Genomic DNA, 11,698 nt, shown 5'->3' with positions numbered 1-11,698 from the left:
TGGTTTCTGCAAAATAAACCCTGTTTTTTGGAACTCCATGCCTCTCGCTCTCCTGCATCTGGGTCCTCATCCTACCACTCTGTGACAATCTTTTTATTGATTTATTTTGTATTTATTTATTTCAGTTTAATTTATTTATTTAATTTATTGTATTTTCCTCCCTGATTGGTTACTTGAATATAATTATTTTTATTTCAATTGAAAATGGTGCAATCTAAGTGTATGTGTGTCTATGTAATGTGTGCGTAAATGTTGTATGTTTGAAAAACTAAAAAACGACAATAAACATATTGTGAAAAAAAAAAAAAAAAAAACTCCAGCCAGTATTGCATGGGCAGACTTTCTGTGGGGTCCGAAGTAGCTCCAGAAACTTCTAGTCATCTGACTCTCCAAAGTCATGCCAAGGTATGCAAGAGAGAGAGAGGGAGAGGAGAGAGAGACGCGCAATGCTCAGTCTCTCTTTACTTTACCCCCCTTCCTCTCTCTCTCTTTAGTTATATCCCACAGCTTGAATGCTTTCCTATATTTGCTCTTCTCCTGCATGTCTTCTTCTGCTCCCCAAACTCCAACATAAATGAAGTAAGTGAAGGAGTGGAAGAGACGCTGCCAGCCGCAGAGTAGTAATAAAGCAAACCGCCCGAGGGGACTGAGCAGTGTTTGCCGAGCGGAGACGGAGGAGAGACGGCAGAGACGGCTCCAGGTGACCGGGTTGCGATGGGGGCGAGCGGGATGCGTGACTAGGACGCATTTCCTCTGGAAGCTGCTCCTGTGGATTGTAAAAGTGGTCATCCTCCAGCACTGACCGGGACTGTTTGCGCCTGTATCATTCACTTGACGGATTTTTTTTTCTTCTTCTTCTTCTTCTTCTCACAACCATGAACGTGTCCCCCACACATCGCAGGAAAGACATGCGACAATTGGCTTTGGAGATTGGCATCCGAGTTCTGCTTTTCGGAGTTTTTGTGTGAGTAAAAAAGCCTCAACACGCTGAGTTATCTGTCCTTTTGACAAATCAAATCTGGCAGGTGTTTGTGTTGGGGCTGACACCGACTTTGGTAACTGATGTTGTGTAGATTTCATCCTGGTTTGGACAGAGAAGTGCTGTGTTCGGGTCTGTGGTGCTGGAAGATCCTTAATTATGGTTCTGCGTTAAATCGACGCAGAGCCTACGGCGTACTGTGCGCGTCGCCGCGTACCCTACGCCGTATGCTCTGCGTAGGTGTAACGCGGAACCATAAATCAGCCTTTAATGAGCAGTTCAGCACCATGGACAGATCACCGGCAGATGCGCCGTATTAACAGGTTGCAAAAAAAAAAAAAAAAAAAAAAAGATGAAAGAAAGAGAAAAGTGCGTCAACGTTTCACTATCTGGCATGGATCTGTATGTGCCACCATTTTTTGAATGGCATCTCAGATTGAGATTGACATTCAGACTAATTCACATTTCTCCTGATATCCAGAGAGGAGCGCTTCACTCCACGAGACACAGCGCCAGAAGTGAAGCCCACAGCGCAATGATCCTGTTTTAATGCTGTTGCAGCATGAGATTTTGTAAGGTTGTGTCTGACAGGCGCAAACCTCTGAACTAACAGAGATATAAATTATTAATAATGTGTCTTGTCTGGCGGTATTAGGTCCGTTTGCATCATGGTTGTGTCATTTATTGATTCTCTGCATAAAATAATTTGGAGAAAAGAAAAAAAACCCGATTGAAAAACATTTTTTTCTGAGTTGGAGAATGTAGAGTACTTTACTTTTGTACATTATCATTAATATCTGTCATTTGGGCTAAGTGGTCTGACTATATGTATGCTCTCCCAGTAAATGGATTGTACAGACGAGGTGGGCATGATGCTGCACATTCACACTGCTTGACAGGGGCAAACTTAAGTGGAGGGACTTGACCAGAGAAGGAGGCATTTGAGAATTGAGGCGATTCTTGGTTGAGCTCTTTGTGTGTTTGCATTTGAGAGTCTGGCTGGCTGGATGGTTGAGTCAGTGCCCAAGGACACAAGGATAAGTAATTTCACGCAATATCATCATTAAGCAAATGTTGCAACGAACCTAAATGGCTTGATCATTTTAGTTTGTTCTCTCTTCTCTACAAGGAAAGCAAAGGCAAAATAAGCTGTTTGTTATGGAGCTCCATGAGTAAACTTGATCTGCTTTGTACTTACAAAAATCATTCACTTTGGTTAAATGGCATAACCCTCCACAGCCTCACACATTTAAACACGAATGTAACCACATCTTTAATCATATCTATGATTACTTATTGTCAAAACTTGCATAAGAAGAATCAATATAAGCGCAATATCCCTGCATACAGTAGATTGTTACTGTCATTAATGTATTCTATATACGTTTTTTATCTATTAAAATTCCTGGTAATTGTTGCATCAAACTGCTTTATTCCCAGCAGAGGAGAGAATGTCGCCCTCTGGCTTCCAGGGTTGGTACACGCTCTTCCTCTTTCACCTAGAAAGTCTCTGTAAAAGCAAGATAATTGGGGTCAGATGCAATCTGCTGTTTTCTTCACAGAAGCTGTAAAGGACAGCTTTTCGCCATTCAGCGTAGGTTCAGTCAAGATGCACACTGCTGTAGTTTTTATCCTGGAAGAACAATGGCGTCCTCAAGTTTGCTGCTGAGATTCAGGAGTCATGTATTTGATTGTTTCTTTGCTGTCACCCATTGAAACTTAACTTCAGCGTTATCTTCTTTGCAGCTTATCAACTATGACTAACTGGGAAAAGGAAAGAACAAACATCATTAGCAGATCACATTTCTTCATAATGTGATCATCTACAGAGGAATACTGACGAGTAATCAATTCAATCTTGAGTTTTGGTTTTAAAAATGCATCAGCCAGGAATCTTTTTACACTCATTAGTTGTGTAATTCTGTCAGTTTTTGTTAATGGTAAAGAGAAAAAAAAGACCTGACTGGTGCACAGAAGTTCAAGCTGCTTGTCTCCTTCAGGTCTGAGATTGAGGCTCATGTGTGACATTAGACTTACCATTATCTGTAAGACTGCTAATGCTGTGCAAGTATTAGTATTGCATGTAAATTGAAACAGAGTTTTGACACTTAACAAAGTGAAGTAGAGGTGGAGTAAGTTTCTCCTGTGGTTAGAGTAATGAGATAGTCACTATTTCCCTCTCCTTGCATCCCAGAGCACGACAAGCTGAATTTACAGAAATACCAATGAGTAATTTATTCCTTGAGTGGCTGAGTGAAACACCTCATGTATTCAATCAATACAAACTGACTTTTTTGTGCCTGTTCCAAAGTAAATTGTTGAACTCTTGAATGTTGATAATTACTATAAATATTTAATACATGTAGCTTCAAATATACAGTAGATGAAAAGACAAATGAAGGACACAGGCCAAAAAAGTCAGGGACTATGAAGGAAAATAAGACACGTAGTCGAAGAGATCTGGTTTGCTTTGAGATTTTATAGATTGAGACCTCAGGCACAGCAAATGGAGAGGCACCGAAATCACTCTGAAAAACTCTTATCACTGCAATCTAAAAGCTTCCTGATGGACTGATTGGCCAGGAAAGAGGGCATGTGCTTTACAGACGGATGTCCACAGCCCAACAGAATAGATCTGTTTGTGCCTAAAGGAACAATTTGGGCCCAAGGACATCTATTTTATTTCATTTGAGAGAACAGATGCTGTTGAAGAAAGGCTTTTGTTGAGTGAATACTGGCATTGACACATGACAGAATCTCCAGTATGCGATAAATCAAATACTTTCTGAGGCTTACATTTTTAGTGTTTGTTCTGTGTTTTTTGCCAAATAATAGCAGGTATTTTCAAAAAACACGATTCACTCCTGACAGTACTCACTTTTACTTTTCTACTTTCACAGTGGAGTATACTTTCCTAAGAGAACAGTTTTGGGCGTAGCCTAGGTTGCAGTATTATGTCTATTCTAGATGAACTTGTGAGATGTTGATAAGCCGTAAAACATCTGGCTTTACATATTTTATAGGCAGAGCAGATTGATTCCCCTGCTCTGATTTAGTTTAGTTTTTTTTTTTTGTAAGAGTTCTTACTCTGTCATCAGGGCACATTGTCTTTAGTACTTGATAAGACCAAACTGCATTTCAAATCCAGAAGAATGGTAACGCTTTCATGCAGAGCAGTCACTGCAGGGGACAGATATTCGAAAGCCATTTTCTAGCCTGGATTTGGATGGTTTAGTTACACATTGGCCACTTCAACAGACTTCAGAAAGTTATCTCGCCCCCATTCAATGAACTGGATTGAAAATAACTCAAATGTGAAGATTTTGTTTTTTGAAGTTTTTTTATTTTTGCAATTGATGATGAACATGAACAACTATTACATTACTCTTGCTACATTTGATTCAGTTAATAAAAAAATACATTTGAAGGAGAAAATACTGTCTGAGGTTGGAATTAATTTGTGAAAAAGATCGCCTGATGTCCAAATGAGTTTACAGATCGGGAGTTCTTCCATAATTTAAATGCATGCTCTTAAATAACTGTATTTAAAGTACTGGTAGTACCAGAGTTCTCAGTCTGAGGGTAGGCCACAGACTTGCCGAAGTCTCACATCCCAGTCTGTATGACTGCTTTAAAAAAAAAAACAAAAAAAAACCTTATAATTTAAACGTTTTCATTTACAAACCGAACAGGACAGATTGTAACAGAAATATTGCATTCATCTGTGGTAACAGGCACATTTGATCATGATAGTTGAGATTGGTATGGCCAGTACTCCTGATTCAAAGTCACTTACAGATTTTGGTTACATATCCATTTTTTTTTCGAGTACCAGTACTTTTCATTCTTAATGTTAGTATGTCTCAAAGAAAATGTGAATCATTCCATTGAACAAATTTCTTTCATTATTCTACTCAGAAATTGATGGGTGCGGGGGTCTTTTTCCAGCCATTTTCTGGTTATTGCTTTATTGCTTCCAGGAAGTAATATTTGTAGTAAATATCAATCCTTTTTTTCCAAAGCCATTGGAAGGTTTCCAAAATATGACATTGAAATTAAAGTTCAGATTGAGGTTTATTTTATCTGACCTCCTTTACATTTTTCATCCAGTAGGGGGATATCCCAGAAAATATGGTAACGACCAGCTGATGGATTGTCACACAGATTCCAACAGCACCCATCGTCAGGGTTTCTATGTTGTAATTGTTTTACTTATGGTGTTATGAAATATCTTTAAATGTTTTTCCATATTACTTCTCTCCATTGACTGGAGCTGGAGTTACAGTAGTGTGGCATGTCCTGCAGATATTCAGATATTCTCCTGTAAGTGTCATATTAACCTCTTCTGTGTGTTTTATAATTAAACAGCAATCAGATTGAGCCAGTTGTTTTTAATGTGATGTGGGTGTGCTGTCTTTGCATTAGCAGGGATTAATGCAGCTGTAACAGGGTGTAAGGAGAGTTAAGTGTTGTGAGTGGGTCTCTTTTAAAAATGTGTAATAGTGCATTCTTCGTGATTAGGTAGAAAATCTGCAAGTAACAACATTTATGACAATACATGAATTAGGGATTAGGATATGTGAACATACTGAGATCTGAAAAGACAGAGGACACAAATACATTGGATTTATCATAGAAAAAGATACAGACTGCTCTTACCTGTGATCTGACAGAAGCAAAGGCCAGTGCAACGGTTGGCTGTTGTGTGTGGTTTGTGGAAGAAGAATTTTAGAAGTACTTTCAAAGTATTACAAAAAACTGTGTGAACAGTCGATCTTTGTAGCCACAGCTCCAGAGATCGACTGATCATTGATGATTCCTAAAGGTCGTAGTTTCGATCACCGTCTTCTCTACATGTAAAAGGGGCATCACACAGGACAGTGTGTCCCACGGTGTCTTCACTGTGCTACTCACATTTAAGCCACTTGGATAAAAACATCTGCTAAATGAGAAATATCTTGTTTCTGTCATATCTGACAGGGTCTTTTTTCATTTCTGTATTCTGATAAAGCTTTTTAAAAAAGTGAAGCAACATATTTGCAGAAACACATTTGTTGAATTATTGTATTTCATGGCATGTCTGACAGTATATACAGTAGCTATGCTGGTTAAAGTGCATATATGTCCCTGATGCAAGACTTTGATACTCAGTCTGCCTCATCAGTGCATGACTGTATACACAGAGCTTTGTTTACTGCAGATAGATGGCATGTATATATATATAACTCTAACAATAATCAGTCCATTAATCAAATAGGTACTATATAAATATGAATCTTTGAAAAATGTGTTGTTTTGCTCTGTGAAATATCCTTGATAATTTCTTTTTCTCATCTAATTGAGCTTTGTACTGTGGGGCTACCACACTCAAACATTATCATATAGTCCACTAAATAAAAAGTAAAATACAAATCTCTTTCCACCCAAAGGCCATAGAGGCGAGTGGCAGAGTGGTAACACAGAGGTTGTTATTAATCCCTAAAATCTGATAAGGTTGAAGTGTAGAAGCAAAGCTCTAAAATAGAGACTCATGCTCTGCAGCCCGGAGTTCAGCTCTGTCTGCACGAGAGAAAAAAAACTAATCTAAACACCAAATAGAAATCAGTTCCCATATGGCTATAAACAGAATAAAGGAATGAAGTGGCGGCAGAGGATGGATGGATGGATGGATGGATGGATGGATGGATGGATGGATGGATGGATGGATGGATGGATGGATGGATGGATGGATGGATGGATGGATGGATGGATGGATGGACAAACATTTGAAACTAAGAAACTAACTTCTACTGCATGCCTAATTAAGAGTATTTTTATTCAGTTATTGTTCTATAAATGATGCATGCTTCACAGATAGAGACAAGTACGGACTAAAATAGCAGGCCGGCACTAATAGATAAGAAAGAGCACGCTCAGTGTTTGCACATTTCGTCCTGTTTCTTTTTCTCCACATGCACACGTTTCCCATTTGTCAGTTGATGCCTTTTCATTAATGAGACCACTCTCCAGTCCTCTGCCATTTTCCACTGCCCGCGTAATTATTACATTGTATTCAGCTGTTTTTCGTTTGTGGCAGCTCACATCTGAAGCACTGACTCATAGCCCATCTAATCTGTACCTCTCATTATCTTGGATATTAAGGAAAAATTGATTGCACATGTTGGACTACTGACTGTGGCTTCAAAGACATTGCAAGCAGTTCCTATCTGGATGACGTTGACACAAACTGATCAGAGACAGACCCGAAATATCATCCAGAAAAATCTGACCTCAACAACGCTTCATTTATAGAGCTTACAGAGAGTACATCCGTTGCTGTAATGGATGTAAACTCTAAAATTAACTTCTTTAACTCCGTTGTTCTTTTGAAAAGTAACTTACGTAAAAGGCGTGGGGGGTGGGAAGGTCCTTTTTTGCAAATTTCCAGTCCAACAAAAGAAAATGAAGGATAATTTAATAAGAATCTCTGACAGCAAATAAAGATGAAAAGGAAGCAAGCTATATTATGGGATATTTTTAGATGTATGTGTCATATAAAGGCTTTGATCAGTGGATGTGTAGAATACAAAGACTAAGAGGTTTGTTAAATAAAGCACTAAATTATCAAGGATAGATGAAGGATTGTGGGGGGGGGGGGGTGCAAATCAGAGAGAAGCTTAATGGAAAGAAAAGACAGACAGAAGAGGGCTGAAGGCAAAGGGAGGGAAAGCTGCTGATCAGCAAACTAGGCAGGTGCTCTGACAGAAAAAGAAAGAAAAAAAAGCTTGATTTGCGGAGAGAGAAGAGACACCTGACTGTTACAGCAGGACCAGGGATTCCCTGACAGCTCAGTCTGTCAACGCTCTAAGCTACCCTGGCGTTTCATTCCCCACAATCGTTTGATCAGCTCATTATGTCTGGCTGTCCCTGCAGCCATCTATCCAACCCCATCGCTTCATCTCTCCTCTGGCATTAGATCACTCATTCACACTCTGGGTCTCCTTAAAGGGGGACGTCGTGTCTCGCACAGACTGGCTCGTGGGTTAACCTGGATGATGACTGACAATAACTAGACAGGAGAATATTGTGAATGGAGATTGTTTTTCTTTTCTTTTCTTTCTTTGTTTATGATGAATGGAGATATACATTACATTTGTTAAAATATAAGGTTTTGGCTAATTGGGGATTCATTTATTGAATGATATATATGTAAAATAAAAACAACCATCCTATTTTTATTTGGTTTAGAAACATTGCAAAGATTTTGGTTGCAACTAATAGTATAGTCAAGTATGTAAATTATTAATGTGTTGGTTAGAATTTCAGCAAATGAAGCAGAAACTCTACATATAAAGCTGAAGCTTTGAAATCTGAGTTAATTTCTAGGTGCTCTGTATCCCTCATTAGAGGCAGAGAAAAATGTTTAAAGGGAACCTTACAAAAATATCTCTAGTGACTTAGTACTTGATCTAAAAATGTCTGTTACATCAAGTACTCCATCTAAATGTAGCATTTCCATAAAAGTGAGGAAGTTCAAGCAATCTTATCAGGTTATAAAAACAGGGGAAATGCTTCCAGACAAATTAAATCAAGATTCAGACAACTTAAAAAATTACATTTCAGAGAACTTATTAACTTTTCTGGACATAGGGTTTGTATACTGAATGTCCAAAAATAAAACAAAATCATTTTAACGTCTTTAAATCTATTTGTATTACTCCCAGTTGCTTTATAATTTTGGTAAGATCTTATCTCAATAAGTAGACAGCTTGACCACTACTTAAAAAGTCTTTTCCATCATCTCAAAAGGGGCTAAGGCTGGACTTGATGGAAATCCAAGCCAGGTGTAACAAAAATGTCCTCCTTCGCACCATTCTTTCATATGTTGAGCCTGATGAATTTTGGCAGTGTCATCTTGGAATGTACTGGTGTCATCGGAGAATAAGGAAAGTGTGATAGAAAAAAAAACGACTTTTATTATATTGAGGTGTTCAACTGACCTAATCTTTGAGAAAAAAAACATTGCAAAACCTTGGCCAGACCTGGTGCGGTACCCCCAGATCATAATACCACCAAGACAAATGAACATGTGAGAACAAGGCATGATGGTCTAATCACATCATCTGGCGCTCCTCCTACCTTCATGGCTTGGCTTACGATTATATAGCGCTTCCCAGCTGTACTGTACTCCTACAGCCCCAAAGCGCTTTATACTGTAGACATTCACCCACACACAGACACACATTCACACTCCGGTTGTCTGTGGAGCTGCCGTACAACGGCGCTCGCCTGACAACCGGGAGTAGCTGGGGATTTAGTGTCTTTCCCAAGGAGACTTTGGTGGACACTGGAGGAAATAGGGCTGGAATGAACCCCTGACCTTCAGGTTCATGGCTTTACCAACTGAGCCACCTACCCCATTCATTCATTCATTCATTCATTCATTCATTCATTCATTCATTCATTCATTCATTCATTCATTCATTCATTCATTCATTCATTCATTCATGCGTCCATCAATCTGGAACAGGGTAAATCTGGCCTCATCAAACCACACGACCTTGTTTTTTATATTTCTCTAGCGTCTAATCTATTTGCCCCAAGCTACCAAAAACCTTTTTTTTCCTTAGTTTTTTGTACTAACCTCACTGATAAGTGGCGTTCTCAAGACTGCACAGCTCTTTAGTCCCAATACCTTCAGATTTCTTCACACTGTCCATGCGGAAATGTTTTTACTTTCAATATTTAAAAATTGCATGAGGTCTATTGTCGATTTTCTTTTAACAAATTTTCACCAAATTATTTAAATGTCCACTTATGATCATTCAGAATCCTTTTCTGATGATTGTTCACTATTATCTTTCCAGGATTTGATAATGCACTGAGTAGCTTTAAAGCCCCCCCCCCCATCTTTTTCATGGTTCCAGGATTGCTGCTGCTACTTTTCCAACTCTACGTAGCCCTACTGGTCAGCCTGGAAAAAACTGAGAGAGAAAAGCCCCAGCCGTAAGCACGTAATGAATGTAAAACAATATCATTTAAATCTATGATAGATAAGTAGCCCTAATGATTAATCCTGAAAATGTGACCTCTGTTTCTTTTAAGAGACCATGCCCCTCAACATGAAAGTCTATTCTATATTTTAAGAAAAATACATATCATACGCAAATGTAACATTAACACTTGATTTTTTAGCTTGGTAAGGGAACTCTTAAAATAATGTTATTGCATCAGTATTGACTCCATAACATGTTACATAGGATTGTATTTGTCTTAAAATGATTTGTAAGAACTTGAATTTCGTCAACATTTTATTATAGTATAGGTTTAAGCTGAGACAAGGATCTATCCTCCCATCATATTTCCATCCTCATACCTCCTTCACCCTCTTTACATCCTTACTCGTTTTTTTTCTTTTCTTTTTTTTTGCTCCATTAGTGTCATTTCCAGGATCATATATAAAGACAGATGAGGTGGTGTGGAAATTGGGTAGCCTCCCTCCAATACACACAAGACCATATCCAGTCTAGAATCTTGAAATATATAATAATCCAGCCCTTTTCCCTCAAGGAAAACCTTCATCATGTCCTTGTTTGCGTCCCTCTGGGTCCCAAGTTTTGTAGTGAGACTGCTCTTTCCCCGATGACTCCACTGTGCTTTCATTTCGTCAATGTACTGCAGAAAGAGAACTCACTTTTGTTATGCCAAGGTGAACTTCTTCTTGAGGCATATTATACATATCATGGCTGAAGGAGGGAGAAATTTGAGAACATCAAGGTATACAGGCACGCTGTTATTGAATGAAAAGCTATCAAGAAGAAAAATGCTGATTGTGACCAACATTAAGTTTACAGCTTCACACGCATGCCAGAGCTGGAGACATGGGGATTACTAAAATATTTATGATAAGACCCTTCAGCAGATGATTATATCGTCAACGTACAGAGATTTTCAGTCCTGACAGCAGGGAAATAAACATCTTGAACAGCAGACTCTCCATGTAGACTATGATTACACTTGTGCTGAAGGGTAAAACCCATTTTTCCCTGTCTCTTATTTCACTAAATAATTGTATATACATATATATATATATATACATATATATATATATATATATATATATATATATATATATATATATATATATATATATATATATATATATATATATATTAAGGCTGGGACTCTAGCGCGTTAATTTCGATTAATTAATTACAGAAAAAATATCGCGCTAGAAAAAATATCGCATTTTAATCGCATTCGTTTTTTTTCCCGGCGCACCAGACCCCTTGAGAGAGAGGCTGTGTCCGAAATCGCATACTTCCACCCTAATTATATTTAGTGATATTTACTGATATTTACTCAAAAGTGTGCCGAACTTACTTCTAAGTATAAGTACTATAGTTCTAAGTATACTTTTTAGTATATACTTTTTAGTATGGCATTTTTAGTATGGCATTGAACATATGTTTTCACTAGTCAATCATTCACTCGTATACAAAAATCCATTTGAAACAAACAAAAAAAGGAAATCTCATTGTTCTCAGATCTAAAATTGATATGCAATCAAATTGTGATTAATTGCGATTAATTAATTACAATGCCTGCAATTAATTCGATTAATTTTTTTAATCGAGTCCCAGCCCTAATATATATATATACATATATATATATATATATATATATATATATATATATATACATATATATATATATATATATATATATATATATATATAT

General features: G+C 37.8%; 1 protein-coding gene across 1 annotated transcript in view; it reads left to right on the top strand.

Moving 5' to 3' along the window:
- The first annotated feature begins 581 nt into the window (after positions 1–581).
- plpp4 (phospholipid phosphatase 4) overlaps positions 582–11,698 on the top strand; it is a 59,298-nt gene continuing 48,181 nt past the window's right edge. Inside the window, exon 1 of the mRNA XM_061745914.1 lies at positions 582–964. Within this exon, the coding sequence (XP_061601898.1) occupies positions 876–964 (89 nt within the window). The 5' untranslated portion in view covers positions 582–875. The remainder of the gene's footprint in view (positions 965–11,698) is intronic.

Source organism: Cololabis saira, chromosome 17, assembly GCF_033807715.1.
Source record: "Cololabis saira isolate AMF1-May2022 chromosome 17, fColSai1.1, whole genome shotgun sequence".
Taxonomy (NCBI): Eukaryota; Metazoa; Chordata; class Actinopteri; order Beloniformes; family Belonidae; genus Cololabis; species Cololabis saira.
Note: the sequence above shows the minus strand (reverse complement) of the source record. Positions and strands in the feature narration are given on the sequence as shown.